Source organism: Ochotona princeps, chromosome 21 (assembly GCF_030435755.1).
Source record: "Ochotona princeps isolate mOchPri1 chromosome 21, mOchPri1.hap1, whole genome shotgun sequence".
Lineage (NCBI taxonomy): Eukaryota > Metazoa > Chordata > Mammalia > Lagomorpha > Ochotonidae > Ochotona > Ochotona princeps.
In genome coordinates this window covers 4,354,149-4,377,005 of record NC_080852.1, presented here as the reverse complement: position 1 = coordinate 4,377,005, position 22,857 = coordinate 4,354,149, and the positions used below count along the sequence as shown (strand labels likewise).

At 44.3% G+C, this 22,857-nt stretch overlaps 1 protein-coding gene across 1 annotated transcript in view; it reads right to left on the bottom strand.

The window, feature by feature from the left end:
* CEP192 (centrosomal protein 192) overlaps positions 1–22,857 on the bottom strand; it is a 101,847-nt gene that overhangs the window by 31,362 nt on the left and 47,628 nt on the right. The window contains exons 18-29 of the mRNA XM_058678659.1: positions 21,427–22,354; positions 19,146–19,291; positions 17,256–17,486; positions 12,369–12,494; positions 12,021–12,164; positions 11,828–11,891; positions 11,277–11,416; positions 11,091–11,183; positions 10,509–10,627; positions 9,431–9,607; positions 2,918–3,008; positions 2,584–2,760 (exon numbers count right to left, since the gene is read on the bottom strand). Coding sequence (XP_058534642.1) covers positions 2,584–2,760; positions 2,918–3,008; positions 9,431–9,607; positions 10,509–10,627; positions 11,091–11,183; positions 11,277–11,416; positions 11,828–11,891; positions 12,021–12,164; positions 12,369–12,494; positions 17,256–17,486; positions 19,146–19,291; positions 21,427–22,354 — 2,436 coding nt within the window. The remainder of the gene's footprint in view (positions 1–2,583; positions 2,761–2,917; positions 3,009–9,430; positions 9,608–10,508; positions 10,628–11,090; positions 11,184–11,276; positions 11,417–11,827; positions 11,892–12,020; positions 12,165–12,368; positions 12,495–17,255; positions 17,487–19,145; positions 19,292–21,426; positions 22,355–22,857) is intronic.

Genomic DNA, 22,857 nt, shown 5'->3' with positions numbered 1-22,857 from the left:
GTTAGGGCCGGGCAATGTGGCCTAGCAGCTAAAGTCCTCGCCTTGAATGCCCCGGGATCCCACATGGGCGCCGGTTCTAATTCCGGCAGCTCCACTTCCCATCCAGCTCCCTGCTTGTGGCCTGGGAAAGCAGTCGAGGACGACCCAAAGGATTGGGACCCAAATGGGCTTGGCAGCGTGGCCTAGTGGCTAAGGTCCTCGCCTTGATCCCATATGGCCGCTGGTTCTAATCCCGGTGGCTCCACTTCCTCTCTATCCCTCCTTCTCTCAGTATATCTGACTTTGTAATAAAAATAAAATAAATCTTTAAAAAAAAAAAAAAAATGGTTGGGACCCTGCACCCGCGTGGGAGACCCAGAAGAGGTTCCTGGTTCCCGGCATTGGATCGGCGCGCACCGGCCCGTTGCGGCTCACTTGGGGAGTGAAACATCGGATGGAAGATCTTCCTCTCTGTCTCTCCTCCTCTCTATATATCCGGCTTTCCAATAATAATAAATCTTAAAAAAAAAAAAAAAGAAACACTAGTTCATGACTTGGCTGCTTTACTAGCAAATCCCTGCTAATGTGCCTAGCAAAGCAGCAGAGGACGGCCCAAATAGATTTTTCAGAAAAAGAGGCACAGTCCTTTGGGAAGGGGTGAGTGCTCTTACAGAAGATAATGCCGGGAGTGCTGTCCCTTCTACTGAGTGAAGAAACGCAGGAACATGGCCTCCTGTGAAGCAAGAAGCAAGTCGTCTGAAGACAACCAACCTCCTGGCAGCTGGATCTGGAATTCTTCATCCTCCAAAATTGTGAGCAAATTTCTGTTTCATAAACTCCGCAGTCTGTGGCACTTGGTTACAGCATAGTGGAACAGAGCAAGAAATTTTAGTTCAAAAGAATAAAAATGCCAAGGTGTGGCCAATGAAACCTCTGCCCGTAATGCCACCACCACCCCGTATGAGCGTCAACTTGAGTTCCTGCTGCTCCACTTCTGATCCAGCTCCTTGCTAATGGCCAGGGGAAGCAGCAGGGGACGGCCAAGAGATGTGCACTGTGCCCAGGCGGGAGACCTGGAAGAAGCTACTGGCCAGCTCTAGCCACTGAGGCCATATGGGGAAAGAACCAGCAAAGCGAAGATCATCTGTCTCTCCTTCTCTCTTTGTTACTCTGCCTTTCAAATAAAAATTTCAAAATGAATAAATAAAATAATACTTGGAATGTTGGCATCTTAAACAGCTCTAGCTAGATTTACTACTGGTATATATATATATATATGGATGTGTATATATATATATATATGTATATGTATATATATATATATATATATATACCAATTCTTATAATGCTGGAAATGTTTCAAACTTCTCAAACAAAAATAACACAAAAACATTAAAAGAGGGCAATGCTGTGACACAACTGGCTAAGCTGCCACTTTTGACAAAGTCCTGGTTACCCATTTCTGAGTCGGCTTCCTGCTGGCATGCCTGGAAAGGCAGTGGAAGACAGTCCAAGCTCTTACACCCTGCAACACATGCATGGAGTTCTTGGCTCCTGGATTTGGCCTAACGCACAACTGCATGTTATGTAGCCATGTGGAGAGTGAACTGTAAATGGAAAATCTCTCTATCCATTTCCCAGCAACAGCTTTAAAAAGGATGGTGGGGTGGGGGCAGTGCAGCTGTGACACCATGGATAAATCCCCTACCTAAGGTGCCAAAACCCCATATGGGTGCTAGTTAAAGTTCCAGCTGCTCCACGTCCAATCCAGCTCCATGCCGACAGCCTGGGAAAGTAGCAAAGAATGGTTCCCGTGTTGGGTTTCTGCATCCATGCAGGAGGGAGACACAAAAAGTTCTTGGCTCCAGCCAAACCCTCACTGCAGCCACTGCTGCCATGTGGGGAATGAACCAACAGATCTGCCTCAGTGAGATCCGTCTTTCCATTATATCTTTCTCTGTCTTCCAAATAAGTAAATAAATGTGGTAAAACAAACAAACAAACAAAAAACGTAGTTAATTTTTGAAAAAAAAAATCATTTATTTGAAAGAGTTACAGAATGAAAAGGAGAGAGAGAGATAGATAGATATCTTCCATCCAAAATTTGGTTCACTCCCCGAATGGATGCTATGGCTGAGACTGGGCGAGGCCAAAGCAGGAACCAGGAGCTTTTTCCTCCAGGGCTCCCTCACGGATACAGGGGCTCAGGAACTTGGCCCATCCTACACTGCTCTTCCAGGCACATTAGCAGGGAGCTGGACTAGAAACAAAGCACCTAGGAATCAAACCGGTGCCGAAACGGGACGGCAGCACTGCAAGCCCACAGCTTGATCTGCTGCCTACAGTGCAGGCCCCTAAGATAGTTGATTTTATATAACTTAACATTTACTCTTTAACTTTTTTTTTTAAGTTTGGACAATCATATATTTTGACTTATTAAAATCGGGGGGCGGGGGTCATCCCTGTGGTGCAATGGTTAAAACCGACGCTTGTGGCCCCAAGATCCCAAGTGGGTGCAGGTCCATAACAAATTTTCAAAGCAAACAACAGCAACAACAAAAAGAGCATATACATCAACAGAGAAAGGCAATAAAATAATCTTACCATGAATTTAATGCCTGGTTGTGATCGATTTTCAAGTTGCTTGATTTCTAGTTTAGCTACCATACAAGATAACCGAGTAGGTGCAAATAATACAGAGACGATAATGTCTTCTTTCGGGCGAATTCTGATCTCACAGTTATTGGTCAATCGCTCTTCTGAACCAAAATTATTCTGAAGCTACAATTTAAAAACACAGAATACATGAAACAAAGCAATAACCCAAAGAAAACATGCTGTTAACATAACTCTTTAAACCACGAATAATACAAACTGGTTTGAATGTGTTAAGTGTCCTGGACGCAGATGAAACACCAGAATAAGAGGCTCTACAAACCTGAAAGCAGTCTTGATCTTGACCTCTGATAAGCAGTCGAAAGTGTTGGGTTGCAGATGTAGAATTACTTCTTAGAGCTAGTTTCTGAAGCCTAAAAACAATGACATACTGTGAATGTGACTGTACTCCAGGACGTGACTGCAATGATCCAGACAGGCCAAGCAGAACCAACCACAATGTCCTGCAATGGACCCACTGCACGTGCCAGCTGAGAAGCCAGAGCTGCCTGTACAGAGCCCCAGGACTCTGGTTTCTGAAAATACAGTGCAAGACCTTAGCAGGAGAAGCTTTTTGGTTTAATCCCTTTCCAACTAAAGCTCTTCAATTGACTTTATTCAGTATCCTGTCTCGTAAAAGCGTGAACCAAAGATCCAGGTGAAGTTCAATAAGCTATCAACACTACACCTAGCTGAAACAGACAACTTGACCTAAAGCTTTTGGTAAATGGGAAAACAATTTGCAATTTCTTTCTTTTTTTTTTTTTTTGTTAAAGCTTCACACATTTATTTATTTGGAAGGCAGAGTATGTCAGGAAGAAGAAAGAGACCCAGATTTTTCTTTGAGATTTCACTCTCAGAAAGGCTACTACAGCCAACTGGGCTAGGCTGAAGCTAGGAGCCAGGAACTTGATTTGGGTCTCCTTTCATGGGTGTCAAGAACTCAGTACTCGAGCTTTCCCAGATGTAAGAGCAGGAAGCAGGATCAGAAGCAGAGCAACTGGGACACAAATTCATGTTCTAACGGGATGTCGGAATTTCAGGCAGCAGCTTAGCTTACTGCACCATAATGTCAACCCCCCAAAAGGTACCTTTTTATGGAGGGGGAGCAGGTGTGTAAAGATTCATTTGAAAGTAAGAATCAGACAGAGGGAGAGACAGAGAGAGGTTTTCATTTGCTGGTTCATGCCCCAAATGGCCGTTCACTCCCCAGAGGCTGGCTCAGGCTGAAACCCGGAGCTTCTTTTTTTTTAAACATATTTTTCTTGCATTTCATTTTTTTAAAATTAATTACATTGCATTATGTGATACATTTTTTATGCACTGGGATTCCCCCCGCCCCTCCCCACACCCTCCTCCCACGGAGGATTGCTCCACCTTGTTGCATTTCCATAGTTCAAATTCAGTTGACATTCTTTCATTGGGGGTATTTACCAAGCATAAAGTCCAGCATCTTATTGTCCTGGGAAGTTCAATGGTTTCTTGGTGAGACCATCTCTGGTCTGAAGGTAGAGCCGGCAGAGTATCATCCCAATCAATTAAAAGCCCCAACATAATATTTCCAACCATTTACAACATTGTGACATTAATTGACATGGTATTGATTAACTAATACGTTGCTAGGAAAATGCAGGTTCTCAACCATAACCTGTGACTTCTTCATAGACATTTCAATTTTGGTTTATATTCAACCGTGTTCTATACACCTTAAAGTGGCTATAGATTGCTATTCAGCTGTCTCATGCCTATTTTAATTTTAGTCTTTAGCAGTTTATAGCATTGAAGCATGATTTCGCTGAACCTGGCTGTTTTTCAGGTGGTCTAACTCTATAATTCTAACAGGATATATGTCAACAGTTTAGGTGAGCATGTTTAGGAGGGGTGTGCAGAGAAATCTTCCATACCCCAGTGAGGAGTAACTAATCTTTGTGTCCCACCCAGTGAGGTATAAGTGCATCCCCGCTGGCCATTTCCTGTCTGTTTCTCAGCTTTCCTTGTTGTTCTCTATCTATCCTAGTTTTGTTTGTTTGTTTGTTTTGAGGGGTTTCTGGAGCGCTCCTGATGGTTATTATGGGAGAGGGTGGGGACCCAAAATTGGAAGCAGACAAGGACCAGAGAAAGCTCCTCTCCCTAGTCCCGAAGGAAGTTTACTGTTCTTCTGTTTCTGCGGACTGCTCAGGGATCCTGGTTGTTGTTCCGATGACCTTGGATCCTGCAAGGCAGGATTTGGGCTTCTTCCATCCCATGTGGTAGATCCAAATGGGGGTGGGTGACCTTAGAGTTCTTGGTCTCCGAAGGCACTCCATTTCCCCGTGGTCTCCTTGGCAGTAGGGATGTAGTCTTCGGTGCTCATACTGATAGTCCTTGGTGAGGATCTAGGAGTCTTCAGGTTTGGCATAAAAGCCTCCTTCTGTCTGCCTGCTCCACTCTGGGGACCCCTCCCTGCTCTATGCACATGACCTCCTGTTAAGAGGTTGTTAGGATTACTCCTGATTCCCCCATATGCCTTTGTAGTTTTGCTATTGTCTAATGCTAATTCGAGTCTGTTGTCTATGAGTTACCAGTTATGATCCTGATAGGTTATATTTCCCGTCTTCCTCACACCTTCTAGGGTGATGTAAGATTTCTCCGCTCTCCCTCCCCATTTCCAAGTATCATGGGGTCTTACAAGTACATTAGGTTTTACAATTCTTTGATGTAGATCATAAGCAATCTGCCTCATATCACTGGTTACTTCACAATATCTTATTGCATGAGATACAGGCTGTTTGGGAAACCCGGAGCTTCGTCTCAGTCTCTTACGTGGGTGCAGGGAACCAAGCACTTTGCTCACCTACTACTGCTTTCCCAGACACAGCAGCAGGAAGCTGGACTGAAAGTCTCAAACTGGTACCCATATGAGATATCAATAAACCTGCTAAGTCACAACACCAGTGTCAAAGTTGTCTTTTAAGCAGTGTAGTTGTATATGGACCCGCTCTTCACTGGAAAATAAAGAATGCATGCATCTCTATTTTACTTCAAGTTCAAGACCAGCAGTTAGTAAGTTATTTAAACTGTGATCCATGCCTTGTCCATCTTAACAAAGGGTTAACATCTATAATCCACACAAACTATTAAGAAAAAAAAAAAAAAACCACTAAATGCTAACCTACAGCCATGGAAGCACATGCATAAGAAACTATAATCAATAAGTAGACAGAAAAATACAGAACCAGAAATCCAAAAATTTTAAGTTAAAATGACTCTGAAACATTTTATACTTGTAAAATATAGCTGTAATCAACCAACTATAGTTACCTGTAAATAACACAAAATGCAGTGAATGACATACCACATTTACTCCAAATTACATATTTTGTACTCCATAACCCATACTTTTCTGACTTCCCTTGTATCACACACCGTTCTACCGAGGCAGGATAGGAGGGTATGCATGGCCCAAACAGTGCCCAGCAGTCACACAGTCGGTGTGCCCTCGGTTTCTGAGCCCTCTCCTTGTCTGCCTGGCAAGCATGGCTCTGTCATCAAACCAGACGACGCAGGCCAAAGAACAGAACAGAGAACTCAGAAATAAGTCCAGGGTTTTTCATCAAATTATTCTGACAAAGGTGTCAAAAACAGATCATGAATATGGGACAGTGACTGCAATAAACGGTGCTGAGAACATTGGGAATACATATGCAGAGGAGGAAACAGGGTCTGTCTTTGTCATCATAAACAAAAACAACTCACAATGGATGAGACTTCAACGCTAATAGGAGAAAATAAGGAGGAAATGTTGAAAGACAGTGATCTGTACAAATACGTTCTGGAGATGATCGCCTTGCCAACAAAATACTAAAAATCTTCTGCACAATAAAGGAAATGATCAAAAGACAGAGAATGGGACAAAACACTTGCTAACTATTTTTCTGGCAAGGGATTTATAACCAGAATGTGTCAGGAACCTAAACAGTACAATAGCAAAAACAACAATCTACTCCTTAAAAAATGATTAAAATTGGGCAACGGACCTGAATAGACAATTTTCAAAAGAACACAATGGGGCCTGATGCAATGGCTCAGTCGTTAAATCCTTGCCTTGCACATGCAGGATCCCACATGGGTGCCAGTTCACGCCCCCCACTGCTCTACTTCCCATCCAGCTCCCTGCTCGTGGCCTGGGAAGGCTGCAGAGGACGGCCCAAGGCCTTGGGACCCTGCACCTGTGTGGGAGACCCAGAAGCAGCTACTGGCTTTGGATCAGCTCAGCTCTGGCCGTTATAGTCATCTGAGGAGTGAACTAGCAGATGGAAGACCCTTCTGTGTCTCTCCTTGTGTCCATAAATCTGCCTTTCCAATAAAAATAAATAAATCTTAAAAAAAAAAAAGAAAAGAAATGCCCAAAAGCACACACACACACACACACACACACACACACACACACACACAAATGTCCATCACAAATCATTAGGAAAGTACAAACCAAAACCACAATGAGATACTATCTCATCCCAGGTAGAACGGCTTTTATAGAAATGCTGACTGGGATGTGGAGAAAGCAAACTGCTCATACCCCTCTGGCAGGTATATAAACTAGACAGCTAACATAAAGCAGTAAGAAGGTCCTTAAAAACTAGAACTAGAGCAGCCATACGACTCAGCAATTTGGGTCTATATCCAAAGGAAATGAAACTGCCCTGTTGAAGAGACACCTGCACTCCGTGTTTACTGAAGTACTCTTCATAATATCTAAGATGTGGAATCACCCTGGATGTCCTCTGTTGTCTGAACAGACAACGTGCTGTGCATACGCATGCAAACATATGCAGAATATCACTAACCAGCCATTTCCAACAACACAGAAGGAACTGGAGGAGATGATAAGTGAAGCAAACCAGACAAAGACAGACAAATAAAGCATAGTCTCACTTATACAGGGTCTTCAAAATATTCATGGATAATGTTTTGTATGAAGAAAAACCATTCAGAAACCAAAAAAATCTCTTGCTCCAAAATAAACTTACCTATAGAAGCAAGAAAATTAACTCTGTGAACTACCTTTCTATGTTACAAGCTGTCTCACACAGAATAGAACACTGGTTACCAGAGCCTGGGAAAGGCATGGAGAAGGGGGATGACCAGGACGGACAATGGGTACAGGGGTGCAATAAGACAGGAGGAGTAACTTCTAAGGCTCCAGAACATAGCAGGATAACTATGGTTGATAACAACTAATTGCATACTTCATAAAAACAGTAGAGAAGACTGTTGCACGTTCCTAGCTCAAGGAAACGATACACGTTCCAGGCAATGAGTATGCCAGTCACTCAGATTTGATCTTCACACACTGAATACATCCACTGAAATATACTCTATAAACATGTATAATTCCTATGAGTCAAGTCCAGTTAAAATGAAGAAGTGAAGCCCCCTAATTCAGGAAGGAACAAGATAAAATAATCCAGGCCTGGTGCAGTAGCTTAGCTGCTAAAGTCCATGCCTCACATATACCGGGATCCCATATGTGCACCGGTTCTAATCCTGGTGGCCCCGCTTCCCATCCAGTTCCCTGCTTGTGGCCTGGGAAAGCAGTCGAGGACGGCCCAAAGCCTTGAGACCCTGTACTTACAGGAGAGACTCAGAAGAGGTTCTGGGTTCCTGGCTTTGGATCAGTTCAACTCCAGCCATCTCTGGCTGCTTGAGAAGTGAATTATAGGATGGAAGATCTTCCTCTCTGTCTCTCCTCCTCTCTGACTGTCCAATAAAAATAAATCTTAACAACAACAAAAAAAGATAAAATAATCTACTGATGAGTAGATGAGCTCTTAGTTTAACCCACGCCCCACGCCAGGGGGATGAGGTAGAGTTCTGGCTCTGTTCCTGTCTCCAGCTTCCTGTTCATGCAGACCCTGTGAGGCAGCAGGCATCCAACATCCACGAAGATCCAGGATGAGTTCAAGGCCCCCAGCTTGAGTTTGCAACCAGAAGAAGGGGACACTATTAAACCCAAAAGCATCATAGTGCTCTTGTGTACAATTTAATGTAATTCTTTGAAGAATATTTACAACATGTTAGTTCTGTGTGTGATGGCTTGAACCTCTAGAATCAGTGTGGACAGTTCTGTCAGAATCCACACATGACTGCCAAGGACTCCGATTCATTTTCTTTGGACCTCTGACTTAAAGGGCCAGAGCCATATAGGACCAACTATGTGTCAAAAGAGAACAAGATTGGGGCAGGAGAAGCTACCATTCGTGGTAATCGAGTTCTCCCAACTCTGCTTCCAGTTCAGCCTCCTGTTAATGTACCTTGGAAAGCAGCAGATCTAGGCCCTACCCACGCACGTGAGAGATGCCAACAGAGTTCCTGGCCCCTGCCTTCCATCTGCCCCAGCCCTAGCCAGTGAGCCCTTTGGGAAGTGAACCAGCATACCGAAGACCTCGTTCTGTTAAGCCTCTCTCTTTAGCCCTGACTCTGCTTTTCAAATAAAAAGGAACAGGATTTTTGCTTTTTTTTTTTTTTCTGATTTTTCCATAGTGATTTTACAGAAAGAGCAAGAATATATATGCTCTTAATTTCACAGTCAGTAAAGAATTCACCAAAGAGCCTAGGAAAATGGAAGCCAATTTATATGAGATGCATTGTTAAAAAGGCAAATTTTTAATTGAAATTCAAAACTGGGAGATTAAGCAAATCTTAATAATTTCTTTATATCAATCCTAATATCAATAACTTGATCATTATTAACAACAGAAAATAACCATTATGTTAGCAAAATACTAGTGCTCTAAGCCGCGACATGCATACTTACTGTGTTCTACCAAGAGGGACACCTCCCCAAGTCAGGAACTGCTTGTTGGATAGAATGGATGGAATGTCAGAGAAGCAAGATCCAGGTGACACAGGTTTGCTTCCTGCAGAAATTACTTCACCTTTTAACACTACTTCATACTGAGGTCCAAACGGCTGCACAAATATTGTCAAGAAGCTAACAAAAGAAAACAAAAATACTCAGTGGAACTGTCCTATATTAAACTCCTTTGACAACTGTTTCCTCCATGCTTCCTTTGTCCAAGACACTGAGGGTCCAGTGACCGTCCCACCCTCCCAGGCCAGGTTCCAGAGAAAGACAAGGAGGACAGGAGATGTTCACAGTGCTGCAGGAACAGTATTTTTGAGGAATTGGGCAAACCTGAGGAAGGTCTGCCTCAATGAGTTAGCCCAGGCAAGCTGAGGGCAAGGATTTCAGACACAAGATTTACAGGAGTGCAGCCAGATTCTTGGTTTCTTCCACAGAGAATGAGCGGCAGACCAAGCACATTAGGGTACTGTGCAACCCAGGACTCGGGAAGAGGTACAGAACATTAGGGTGCTGTGCAATCCAGGCTTTGGGAAGACTTACAGAACATCAGGGTATTCCTGTAACCCAGGCTTCAGGAGGAGCTGTGGAAGCCTTTGATTGCAGTACACTTTGAGCTAGGTTTATATAAGCCAGTTCAAATGCCAACATTAGTGGCATTCTGACTATAAGTTAATACTTCTTATCTAGGTGCTCAAAGACACAAGCCTGGAGAACTGCAAATTAACTGGCAAGGGCAACTCCATTTTCCTGGGAGGAAAATCAAAATTGATGTTTTATAATTTACTCTTGTCAGAACTTACTGGAAAAGAAGTCACTTCTCTATTTCTTTTTAGCTGATTTAAAACATTATCTGTAGTCTTTCAAAGACCAGAAAGGAAATCTGAGGCCAAAGAGAAGAAGTTAAGTCAAACACGTTACTGCTATCATTATAAGGTGCAGCAAAACATGCCACCTTTATCATTGAGCCTTCAAGTTCATCTAAGTGAGTGCTTCGCATTTAAAATTCTCATAAACATTTGCATATTACCTCTCCTCACAGGTTTTGGGGTCCTCTGCAGTAAATGAAATTTTAACTTCACGCTCCTCTCCGGGTTTAAGGAATAGATTTCCTGGATCCACTGAAAAGTGACTTCCTGGTTCTGAGACCTAAATATTAACACATAAACATCACTAACTGGTGACTAAACAACGCGACTTTCCCACCACTCTGCTCTGTCATTTACCACGACAGAGCATTTGCCACCTCCTCCTGTCCATCACCGGGAGAACTCTCTTACTCTCTTGCAAAGGCTGTTCTGTGCCAGTCTCCCATTCCATCCCGTTCCTACCCCTGACACCTCCTGAAATCCTCTCCGTACATACAGCACCCCTCTCCAACTCTACCTGGCCAGAGGGTGACATACACACTTCTTAGAAACTAACAGAATTTGATGCTTACATTCAAAACATTAGATCTTAGAATTAAAACGCCCTAGCATGTTTCCAACAGTGCTTCAAAGCACTGGCAGCCTCCAGCAAGGTGGGCAACAGAGAAACCCTCCAAAGAGGAGACATCAACAGCCTGGCCTGATGGGAGATGCCCTCATAGAAGCCTGACAGGAATTCTTACCTTGATATCTAGATAAACTTCAATATTCCCAGCATTTTTCAAAGGTAAGTATTGCTTTGTTGAGGAATTCACATTGGCCAGGAAGTGGATGGTCTATAGGATGAGGGAATACAGGTACTTAAGAAGAAAGGCACAAAGTGAAATGTGAGTACAGGATGCTAATGATGAAGAGAAGCAGGAAGGTACCTGTAGATCCCTCGGCGCATGTATCCTAGCCACTCCTGCTCTGGCTCGGAGACCAACACTTCGAAGAACTGGGGTAGGATTCGGGCTGTCAACTTCTATATCAACTCTTGCCAAGAATTCCTCCGCTGAGTTTAGAATCTCTACAAAAGTTCATGTTTCAGTTCAGAGACCAAAGTGTTACTTCAGTCTAAGTGCCACTAGCATTTTAACACAACATCATTAAAGAGAGTCACAAGAAAATGTAGGCAAGACAATTTTGAAAAGAATTAAAAGAGGAATAGAAATGAATGTAGGTGGAAGAAAAAAAAAAAGGAAACATCCAACTGGTAGATGTGATAATATTATTAATGTTCTTGGTTATATTCCCAAAGATATCTGTGTGACCTGGTCAAGTTGCCCACATCAAACCAGCATGGGGTCTGCGTTATTTCCTAGATACAAAATACCTGACAAACCATCTAAAGTACGCACACTTATTGACAGAGTAAGCGCCCCCATCTGCAACGTATTTAGCTGAGTCAAACCATTCCCACACAATGCGAAAAAGATACCTGAAGAAGGGATTATTTTCTTTGGACTATGGAAAAGAACCCAAACGATCAAAACTTCTGGATCCTATAAGATAAAAAGAAATATTTTTCTTTGGTAAATGACTAGTTACTGAAATCTTAATGAAAGAAAAGCAGTACACAGACTTCACTTATTCTCTAACACTAAAGCAAGTTCTTGCACTGTCCAGCCTACCTGTCCGTCGTAACTGGCAGGAATCAGGTGACTGACAACAGAAGGGGCTGCGAGCTGGGCAACCACGTCGGCCCGAGCGGCAGCCTTCACGGCAGCGTGGCTGGGCTCCTTGGAAAACATGAAGCAGCGCCAGGCTATCGCGTCCTGTCCAGAAACAGAAGCATCCCTTCCAGTAAAGCTGATAGCATAACGCAAGAGCTACGAACAGAACCATGTTAATCATGACTACCAGAATCATGAGCTAATTCTCTCTCCTAAGGAAAATGAACCAAGGACGGTAGTAGCAGTGTCTACAATTCCAACTCATCACGCTTTGCCCATGAGGTCTAAATGCATGTTAGTACTTACGGCATTAATCATCAGTCTGATGGGCACCATGGCGTGCGTCCGATTGATCAATTTCAGTGGGAGAACTTTCCATCCTCCGTAAGTCAGGTCGCCAAAATCGAGAACATCTTTCTTTTCTGTTTCTACCTAATTGGAGGGAGGAGTGGGTTGGATTTATGGAAACTAACAGATTAATAAATATCACAGCTTTTATTCACGTTACTGACTCCTTAAACCACAACAGGATTGCTTTACACTTGTTAAGCTTCTACAAAACAACATTAAACTCTTCTGGTGAGGTACTCAATATATCCAAATACACTACCACTACTTTGTAAGGAGTAGTGGATCTCGGAACACACTGACAAGTTTACAAAAGATACAAATCTCCCTTCAACTGTTACTGGAATTGCCTTCAGAAATATTGCGAACGCTGACACACTAAAAGACTGACTTCAAATCTTTTTCAGCCCCACACATAGAAAAACAGGTTAAGATTGGACACACATAAAACTTCCTTTTCTTCTTTTTCCTTCCTTTCTTGTTTTGCCTGGGTCAAATATAAACTACAGGGAAATCAAAGGCAGAATGGCAAAGGGGGCCGACTTTGGTCTTGTCTCACAGAACACAGCAGGTCAAGTATCACACTTTCTGCAAATGGAGGACTAAGCGTCAAGCATGCTGTGCACAGCGAAGGTGGGATGGAACCTGAATCCCAGCCCAAGTGCCCTATCTGAAAATGAAGAGGGAACTGAGAAAGCTCTGCTCACACTCCATGCGGACAACAAGGAGACCTTTCAGGGAGGTGAACCCTGCCCACTCCAGGCACAGGAACCGAGGGCCGAGACTCACAGGAGCCTGGAAAACACTTCAGCGCTTTTCTGCAAGGTGGTCAAACCAGACCCTGTAAACTTGTGTCATTCTGCTGATCCAATCTTTTTAAGATTTGTTGATTTTTACTGGGAAGGCAGACTTACAGAGAAGCAGACAGAGAAAAAGATCTTTGATCCACTAGTTCATTCCCCAAGTGGCTGGAAAGGCCAGAGCTGAGCTGACCCTAAGGCCAAGAGCCAGGAGCTTCTTCTGGGTCTCCCACGTTGAGTACAGGGTCCCAAGGCTTTGGGCCGTCCTCGACTGCTTTCCCAGGCTACAAGCAGGGAGCTGGATGGGAAGTGGAAAAGCTGGGACATGAACTGGCACCCATATGGGATCCCAGAGTGTGCAAGGCAAGGATTTAGCGACTGAGCCATGATGCCAAACTGTAAGTTCATTTTAAATACATGTAGGAGAATAAAGCCCCTACCAGAGGAAGCAAGGAAGACTCATGAAGCATGAAGCAGTAGTAAGAAAAAAAAAAAGGCATAAAAACTTTGATCTGTTCGAAATTTTAGTGTTGAGATTTAAAAAATACTTGGAAATAAAATTTTAGCCAAAGGTAATACGGAAGCAAAAGCATTCAAATGATCAACCTAGAGCACGCACTGTGGGCATAGCATGTTAACACGACTGCTTACTGACACTTACGGATTATGTACTAGAGTGTTGATCTGAGTGCTGGCTGTTCTGTTCCCAATCCAGCTCCCAGCTAAGGCATCTGGGAAGCAGGATGATGGCTCCAGGGCTTGCACCCCGCCACTCACGTGAGAAACAATGGAGTTCTAAGCCCTTACCCAGTCCCAGCTGCTGCAGGCATCTGGAAAGTGAACAAGCAGGTAAAAGAACCCTCTTCCTCACTTTCCAAGAGATTACAGAAATGAATCATTTTTTAAAAAATGATCACAGCTTAGTGCACAGAACTCCTAACTTCAGATCTGGGTGAGTAATGTGAAAAAGTGGGAATGAAAATACGGAACTTGCAAATTTAATGCATCCAAGAGACATCAAGAAAGCAGAGGGGAAATAAAGGAAACCTTTCTGGTTGAGTTTTTCAGAGACACTGTGGGAAAACAGACACTGACAGCTGAAAAAATAGATACATCAGAAAATTAAATACCAGACCCAAGGGGTTTTAATACAAAAGGGATAAAGAGAATTTTTACTTAAAAGGGAACATTTCACTCAAAAGACAGAACAGCTAAGAGCCTAAGCACATGGAGCAATACGGCTGTTACAAATCTCCCTATGGAAGGTCTTCACTTCACAATTTCAGCCACTTTTCTCAGTAGCTGAAAGACCATGCGCAGATAAAAAAAAAAAAAAAGCCTTAGCAATTCCACAGAAGAAGGGATACATGAGAAATCTGCACCTCAGAGAAGAGCTACTCTTTGTAAACATTTAATAAGCATCAACACGCAGTGCGCATGTATTAGACTACAGAATATACCTCTATCCAACATTCTGGCTTTAATGAGAGGAGGACAGAAGGCTCTGGGCGGCAGAAATACACGTCAAACATTTCCACTTGGAAACTAGAAATGTAGTTTAAAGTTTCTTTTGACCAGCTCTTTTCCTCTGCAACTCTGCCTTTTGAATAGATAAATCTTTAAAAAACTTCTTCTGGGACTGACATCGTGGCATAGCTGGTAAGGCTGCCACATGTGACACCAGACTGTCACATAGGTACTGGTTTGTGTTCTGACCCAGAGCCCTGCCGACAGCTTGAGAAAAGCAGAGAAACGCTTGAGCCCCTGCCAGACACATGGGAAACCTGGAGGAATCTCCTGGCTTTGGCCTGGCCCAGCTCTAGCCATTGTAGTCACTGTGTTCATTTGGAAAGAGGACTGGACGGTGGCAATCATATCTCTGACTGCAAATAAATTTTCAGAAAACAAACGAAACCCCCCCCCACACATACATTTTCTTTCTTTTTAAGGCACTTAGTCAAGTGACTTTGCAGAACAGACAAACCAATATTCCCTGCAGGAATTATAGGCCAACACATCACCCTGAAGAGTGAATCTACAGGAGGAGGTATCGATTTTTGGAGGTGGAAAACCCAACTAAGTATTTTATTTGAGATATAGCATCTGATCTATGCTACATTAAAAATTTTAGGGCCCGGTGCAGTGGCCTAGTGGCTAAAGTCCTCGCCTTGAACGTGCCAGGATCCCATATGGGCGCAGGTTCTAATCCCGGCAGTTCCACTTCCTATCCAGCTCCCTGTTTCCTGCTGTGGCCTGGGAAAGCAGTCGAGGACGGCCCAAAGCTTTGGGACCCTGCACCCACGTGGGAGACCTGGAGGAGGTTCCTGGCTCCTGGCTTCGGACTGGCTCAGCACCAGCAGTTGCGGCTCACTTGGGGAGTGAATCATCGGACGGAAGATTTTCCTCTCTGCCTCTCCTCCTTTCTGTACATCTGACTTTCCAACAAAAAAAATAAATGAATAAAAATTAAAATACATAAATAAATAAATCTTTAAAAAAAGAAAATTTCAGCCCAGGGGACAGGACCATGCCATAATGGGCTAAGCCTCTGCCATCAGCATCAGCATCTCATTCGGGGACCAGCTTGTGTTCTGGTTGCTCCATTTTCAATCCAGCTGCTCATTTATAACCTGAGAAAGCAGCAGAGTACGCCTGAAGGTTTCAGGCATCCATGGGAAAGACAGGGAAGAAGTTCCTAGCTTCTGGCTTCAGATCAGTCCGTCTCTGGCCATTGCGCCCATGTGGCGGGTGAACCAGGCATGGAAGTTAGTGTCTGTCTCTCTCTCTCTCTCTCTCTCTCTGCAACCTGTCTTTCACATAAAAATAACTATTTACAACAATAAAAAGAGAATTTCAACCCGATAAGAAACAACACTGAGTTGGAAAAAATCCAAAACAGGAGAAAACAGCTCCAAAGGAGAAAAAGCAGTAAGAAATTACAGTCCACAATTGAAAGGAATATCTACAAAAACTGATAGACACAGGGCTCGGCAGCGTGGCCTAGTGGCTGGTCCTCGCCTTGATCCCATATGGCTGCTGGTTCTAATCCCGGCAGCTCCACTTCCTCTCTGTCTCTCCTCCGCTCAGTATATCTGACTTTGTAATAAAAATAAAATAAATCTTAAAAAAAAAAAAAAAAACTGATAGACACACAAAACAGGAGAAAAAAAAAAAGACAAGAAATCTGAACAACCAGTGCACAGAATGGCTGATAAAAAACAAAAAAGTTCAATATCACTAGGAATCCAAGCATGCAAATTAAAAGGTTATTTTGCATCAAAGGCATAATTCATTGAAACAAAAATATAAAAACAGTAAGTATAAGCATGTCTTCTGAGAACGTAAACTGAAATCAACTTAGACATATGCAGCCCAAGCAAAGGTTCACACTGTCAAATACGATATGTGCTGTAGGTTCCTGGAGACCCTTTACTCAGGGTCAGACAGACGCCTAATTGTCTGCCTATGGTGTTGTTACCTCGGCTGCAATTTGCAGTTATCCGAGAAGATTTAAAAACCACTAATACACATAGCCACTTCCCACTCCAATTTAGTGAAACTCATGGGTTGGGGTGCACTTCAAGGCCCCCAGTGATTCCAACATAATTCAAGGATTCCATTGCCCCAAGTGGGCAATAATACAATAAATTTTTTATCCTCATCACACTGGACTAGCTCCTGTTGCTTTCACAACATGGGTTACCACAGAAAGAAGTATTCCCAGGTAGCACCTCATCTCCAGGTACAGACAAGGGAGAATACGAAGTACCAGTACCTTCCTACATGAATGTGGAAGTACACAATGAAAATCAGTTGGAAGATAGGGTTTACTGTTTTATTCTGCATTACAAACATCTTTTCAAGTACATCTGTGTTACCATGCAACAACAGAAATCATTTTAAATTTTACTACGGGAAGATATCAATCATCGAATGACTCCAACACAAGTGCTCCCAATCCATCTTTTCCAACCATTAACGTTTGAGCTTAAACAACCTCCATTACAATCCCCATTACGACAAAGGCTTCTTTACAAATAGTTACCTCGATGACGGGGGCCTCGGCGAGAGCAGTGAGAACAACTCTACTCGCCAAGGCTTGTGCCTGCACCACGGTCTCGGCATCTGCCGAACACGGCCAGGAAGCAACACTGAATAAACACCTGAAAACTCCAGGACTGGAGGGGATGAAAAGCACTCTTAGCTCTTCTGTAGCGTGAGGCCTTATGATGACTTTATTCTTGAAAACCAAACACGGGTAGGTTGAAAGATCCACCTTTAAAAAAACAATCACAGGATTCGTTACGAAAGGGCTTCCTGAGGAAAATCAAACAGAACCACCTCATCTGAGATTTCCTTTCCCAGTCACTTCAGACATGTCAAACCTACACACTGATCACCTCATGAGAGATATCCAATCTGAGAGCTCATTATCTGCAGAGAACAGTCAAATGTTTCACAAGTTGAACTGCTCTCAGAGCATGAAGACTATATCCTTCTTGTGTTTTTAAAACACTTTTGTCTAAAGCCCAATTTTTCTGAGTCACAGCACAGAAAACAGTATTTGATAGCCCCACAATCTCTCCAGGATGCGTGTATGTAGAATACATTGTGCTGGAAGGGGTGAGGAGGGCCGAGGTGTCAGCCTTATCTCCAGGGAGCCCAACAGGCTGCAGGCCCCTGTCTGTGACCTCCGTCACACCTCGCCCCACTCACTCCATAAGAGGATCTTCTCGCATCCCATCCCTGCCCGCACACAACACCGACATCTTCACTCACACTTCCAGTCGACCCTGAAACAGCCTCAAATCCCACCTTCCACCCTCAACCCTGTACTCCAATCACCTGCTTTTCAGCCAACCTGAGCGCTCAAATGAAGAGAAAAGCTAAGAACTGGAGGAGGCAGGGTACATAAATGCTGCCAGAAGGCAGGAGAGGGAGGAGGCAACGCCCCCACGAGTGCTGCGTCCCAAGAGCAGCGACAAAGCCAGGGCATTTCAAAACCAAACATGCTGGCTGCTTCTAGGCTCTCTGCGCTCTGCCGTTCAAATGGCCCCTGCAATCACGACACGAGACTCAGAGCCCAGAATTACAGCAGCTGTACTGAAGGTCCTTGCTGTAAGAATTCACGTTAAGGGCCCGGCGGCGTGGCCTAGCGGCTAAAGTCCTTGCCTTGAACGCGCCAGGATCCCATATGGGCACCAGTTGTAATCCTGGCAGCTCCACTTCCCATCCAGCTCCCTGCTTGTGGCCTGGGAAAGCAGTTAAGGATGGCTCAGAGCACTGGGACCCTGCACCCGCGTGGGAAACCTGGAAGAGGTTCCTGGTTCCCGGCTTTGGATTGGCACAGCACCGGCCGTTGTGCTCACTTGGGGAGTGAATCATCAGACAGAAAATCTTCCTCTCTGTCTCTCCTCCTCTCTGTATATCTGACTTTGTAATAAAAAATAAATAAATCTTTAAAAAAAAAAAAAAGGATTCACGTTAAAACTGCATTTTCAGGTATTTCAAAAGATCATTAAAGGGAAAAATCAGATAAATTAGCCTCAAGGACACCGTCCTGACTAAATGAAGAGCAAATTATCTCACAAGTAACTTGCTCCTTTATTTCTGATAAACCCCAGAAATTTGCATTTCATCACATGGAACAAACTGACATGAATGCACTGTTAGTTTTGAGAACAACTGACACACTCTTATTTCAATCACTGAAAACTCCGCCAGCAAATGTGCACGGTCCCACAAATAACAAAATATTAATACCTGGTTAGTAATAAGCAACTGATGAAGTACAGACACCCAGATTCCACTTCTTACACTGCACATACTACAACAACAGGGCATTGAGAAGCTGCATGGAGGAGGTGGCAGAGAAAGAAGAAACCAAGCATTTCACCATAAGCAACCATGAAGTCGACTGAGAAAGAGCGCTTACCTTTTCACCGTTAACACTAACACTGAGGACCCCAATGCTGGCTTGCAGCCAGCGGTCGGTGGGGTTCAGTATGCTAAGGTGGGTTTGGGAAGCGATGCCAATGCAGCACGCATGCGGGAACTTGAGCTCCTCGGGCACTTTGACACCTGGCAAAGAACAAGTCAAAAGGAAGTTCAAGCCAACATTGGTTCAGTGTAAGTGGCCTGGTCCGGTGGTTCAAATGGCTAACCCTCCTCCTTCAAATGCCACGGTTCCAGTGGGCACTGGTTTGCGTCCCGGCTGCTCCACTTCCCAGCCAGTCCCTGCTTGTGGCCTGGGAAAGCAACAGAGGATGGCTCACAGCCTTGGGGCCTGGTGCCAAGATGGGAGATCCAAAAGAAGTCTCCGGTTCCTGGCTTCCAATCAGCTCAACTCCAGCCGTTTTGGCCATTTGGGGAGCGGAACAGCAGATGGAAGATCCTTCTCTCAAATCTATCCTTCTCTCTGCAAATCTGCCTTTCCAACAAAAATAAATAAATCCTTAAACCAAGATCTACAATGTAAGGGATCCAGATGTGCAGGGGTCCTTAATGTGGTACAAGCTTTAGTGGACGTGTATGAATTCTTTCCCAATCTACCTAGACTGAACTTAGAATCAACAACTAGCCAATAATTTGATGCTATTATCAGTCATCTTTTTTTATTCTCTCACAAAAAAACAAGTAACAAAGGTAGAAAGAAGCTGCAGAGGCTTGATTTTCCTAAGGTGTATGTTGGTGATACCATCACCAGTCTTGGGACAGCTGATCAGGACAGCAGTCCAGTGGGTGGGAAACGGGGCAGGAGTAGCACAGCATCCAGCTCTGTGCAAGACTCCTGTAGCAGTAAGCCCCACAGGGGGTGCTGGTGAGCACTCCGCCACCACCGAAGCAATGCCTCCTGAAAACGCACAAAGTGACCTGTTCATCCTAGCAACCAACTCTAACACGGATATTTCCTAACTGAAATAGTAATGAAAAGCCAAGAAAAGAAACAAACACACACACATACACACACACACAAAATAAACAAAAACATAGAGAGCTTTTAACCTGTTTTAAGTTTTTTTTTAAAGATTTATTTTTTTATTTTTATTGCAAAGTCAGATATACAGAGAGGAGGAGAGACAGTGAGAATGATCTTCCATCCAATGATTCACTCCCCAAGTGACCACAACAGCCGATTCTATGCCGAAGCCAGGACCCAGGAACCTCTTCCAGGCCTCCCACACGGGTGCAGAGTCCCAAGGCTTTGGGCTGTCCTCAACTGCTTTCCCAGGCCACAAGCAGGGAGCTGGATGGGAAGTGGAGCTGCCGGGATTAGAACCTGCACCCATATGGGATCCCGGCGCGTTCAAGGCAAGGATTTTAGCCGCTAGGCCACGCCGCCGGGCCCATTAGCCTGTTTACGTTTTAAGGGTTTATTAGGCTAACTAGGGAATCCTTCTTTTTTTTTCTTTTGAATGGCAAAGGCTGCCCAGTGTGGTAGCCTAGTGGCTAAAGTCTTTGCCTTGCATGTGCCACTGGGATCCCAAATGGATGCCAGCTCACATCCTGGCTACTCTACTTCTCATCCAGCTCCCTGCTTGTGGCCTGGGAAAGCAGTAGAGGATGTCCCAAAGCCTTGGCACTGTGTACCCGCGTGGGAGACCCGGAAGAAGCTCCTGGCTTCAGATTGGGTCAGCTCTGGCTGTTGTGGCCACTTGGGGAGTGAACCAGAGGAAGGAAGATCTTTGTCACTGTCTCTCTTCCTCTCTGTAAGGCTGTCTTTCCAATACAAATAAATAAATCTTAAAAAGAGAGAGAAAAGGAAAGGCAGTGAGGCCTTCTGTCCACTAGTTCACTCCCCAAATGGTTGCAATGGTCGAGGTTATTCCAGTCTGAAGTGAGGGCACTGTGCTTCTGGGTCTCCCAAGTTAGCACAGGGCCCCAAGCACTAATGCCATCTTCTGCTGCTCTCCCAGGTGCATAAGTAAGGAACTGGATCAGAAATGGTGCAACCGGACTCAAACTGGCACCCATATGAAAAGCTAAGACTGTAGGCAGAGGCTGAACTTGCTGTGCCACAATACCGGCCCAGCCCCATCACAGTCACTAATGTACAAAGATATATTAGAGTATTATCAGTTTAAGGCACAAAAAATTGAACAAGCAATTAAGGCCAACCAGTATTTTCTTGAAACAAATTCTGCAATCTCAATTGAAATAATTAGACTTTTGAATAACAGTAAGCAATTGCTGCAAGAGGGAAAAAAATATCTTACCAAATCCTGATGCTATTCCTGAATTCCATGCCTCAGCTCCACAACTTCCACCAACACAATGAGCAGGAAAAGGTTTAGCTGTATTTAGCAGGTTCTGATTTATGGCATTAGAATACGGGTTGCCAAGGGAACTGGCACCCATCAATCCAGAGCCTATATTTGGTCCCAGACAAAGGCCCAGAGCCGCAGAGTTCCTAACGTGTTCCCCCGTGACAGCAGGATAGGGATGGCACCCAGAGAAGCCGCAGATGGGGGTGCTGGCAGCGTAGCACTGAGGCACTGCCACACCTCCAGTGACGGGAAGAGTCCCCAAACACTGCTGTGCAAATGGAGTTGTGCTAAGAGAAGGCTGAGTCAGGAGTGTAGGCGGCACAGCAGAGACGTTCGGCACCTCAGCAGCAGAGCCATGGGCCACAATGCCAGGAAGAGTGACGTGCTGGCTCCCAGAGGTGCTGCGATGTGAAGGCTGGCCACCAAATTCGCTGCTGTCACTGGACACATCTTCAGAAGTGATCTTCTGACCTCCACTCATAGACTCAGACTCCTGGCAGGACGCGGGGAGGTGGGTGGTGGCTGACCTGGTCTGATGGCTCCGATCTGACTTGCTCAGCAAATCTGGAGGGACTGAGTCCGACTCGCCGACATTTGATGTCAAACCCGTCTCGCTGAACCCCATCATTTCTTCATTTTTTGAGGAAGGATCTTCACTTGATCTAAAGTTCTGATCTACAACTCCAGGTTTGCTTCTCACAGAGGTAGGTTCGCTCACTCTTGTCATATCAGAGTTGCTCAGGATAACACATGATAATGCTCCCTGTCCTCTGTTTTGAAATAGAACCTTCTCTCTCATCTTTGCCACAGCCTGTTCCTCCGACGGCGCTGGACTGGTCTCAATAGCTGTGGTGCTCAACTCACTGGTGATATCACTCTGAATGTGACAAAACATAATTTTAAGTAATCCATAGATAAAAGAAATACGCCAAATTCACCTTGTACTGGTATAAGCTCACACTTAATGACAGAGTTCAATGACATTATCCCCCTGAAAAAGAGCTGCTTTGGGGACTTTGGGATGGTATTTTGGTGCAGTGAGCAAACCAAACACCTAAGATTTCAGCATCCCATATTGGTGTAGATCCACATCCCGGTTGGTGAAAGGCAGTGCAGGGGGCTCCCAGTGCCTGGGCCCCGACCACACGGGAGACCTGGATGAAGCCCTGGCACAGTGCTGGCACTGTGGCCATTTCTCTTTTAACTCTTTCAAACAAACAAAAGTAAAAACTTTTTTAAAAACTTATTTTACATCTAAAGGAGTTTTGCAGCTGTGAAATCTAAGTTTATGTTAAAAAATCCACACTCAGATTTTTATAATGACCGAGTGGAAAAAAAAAAAAAGTAGGAGGTACACACCAATTACATCTGAAAAATTCA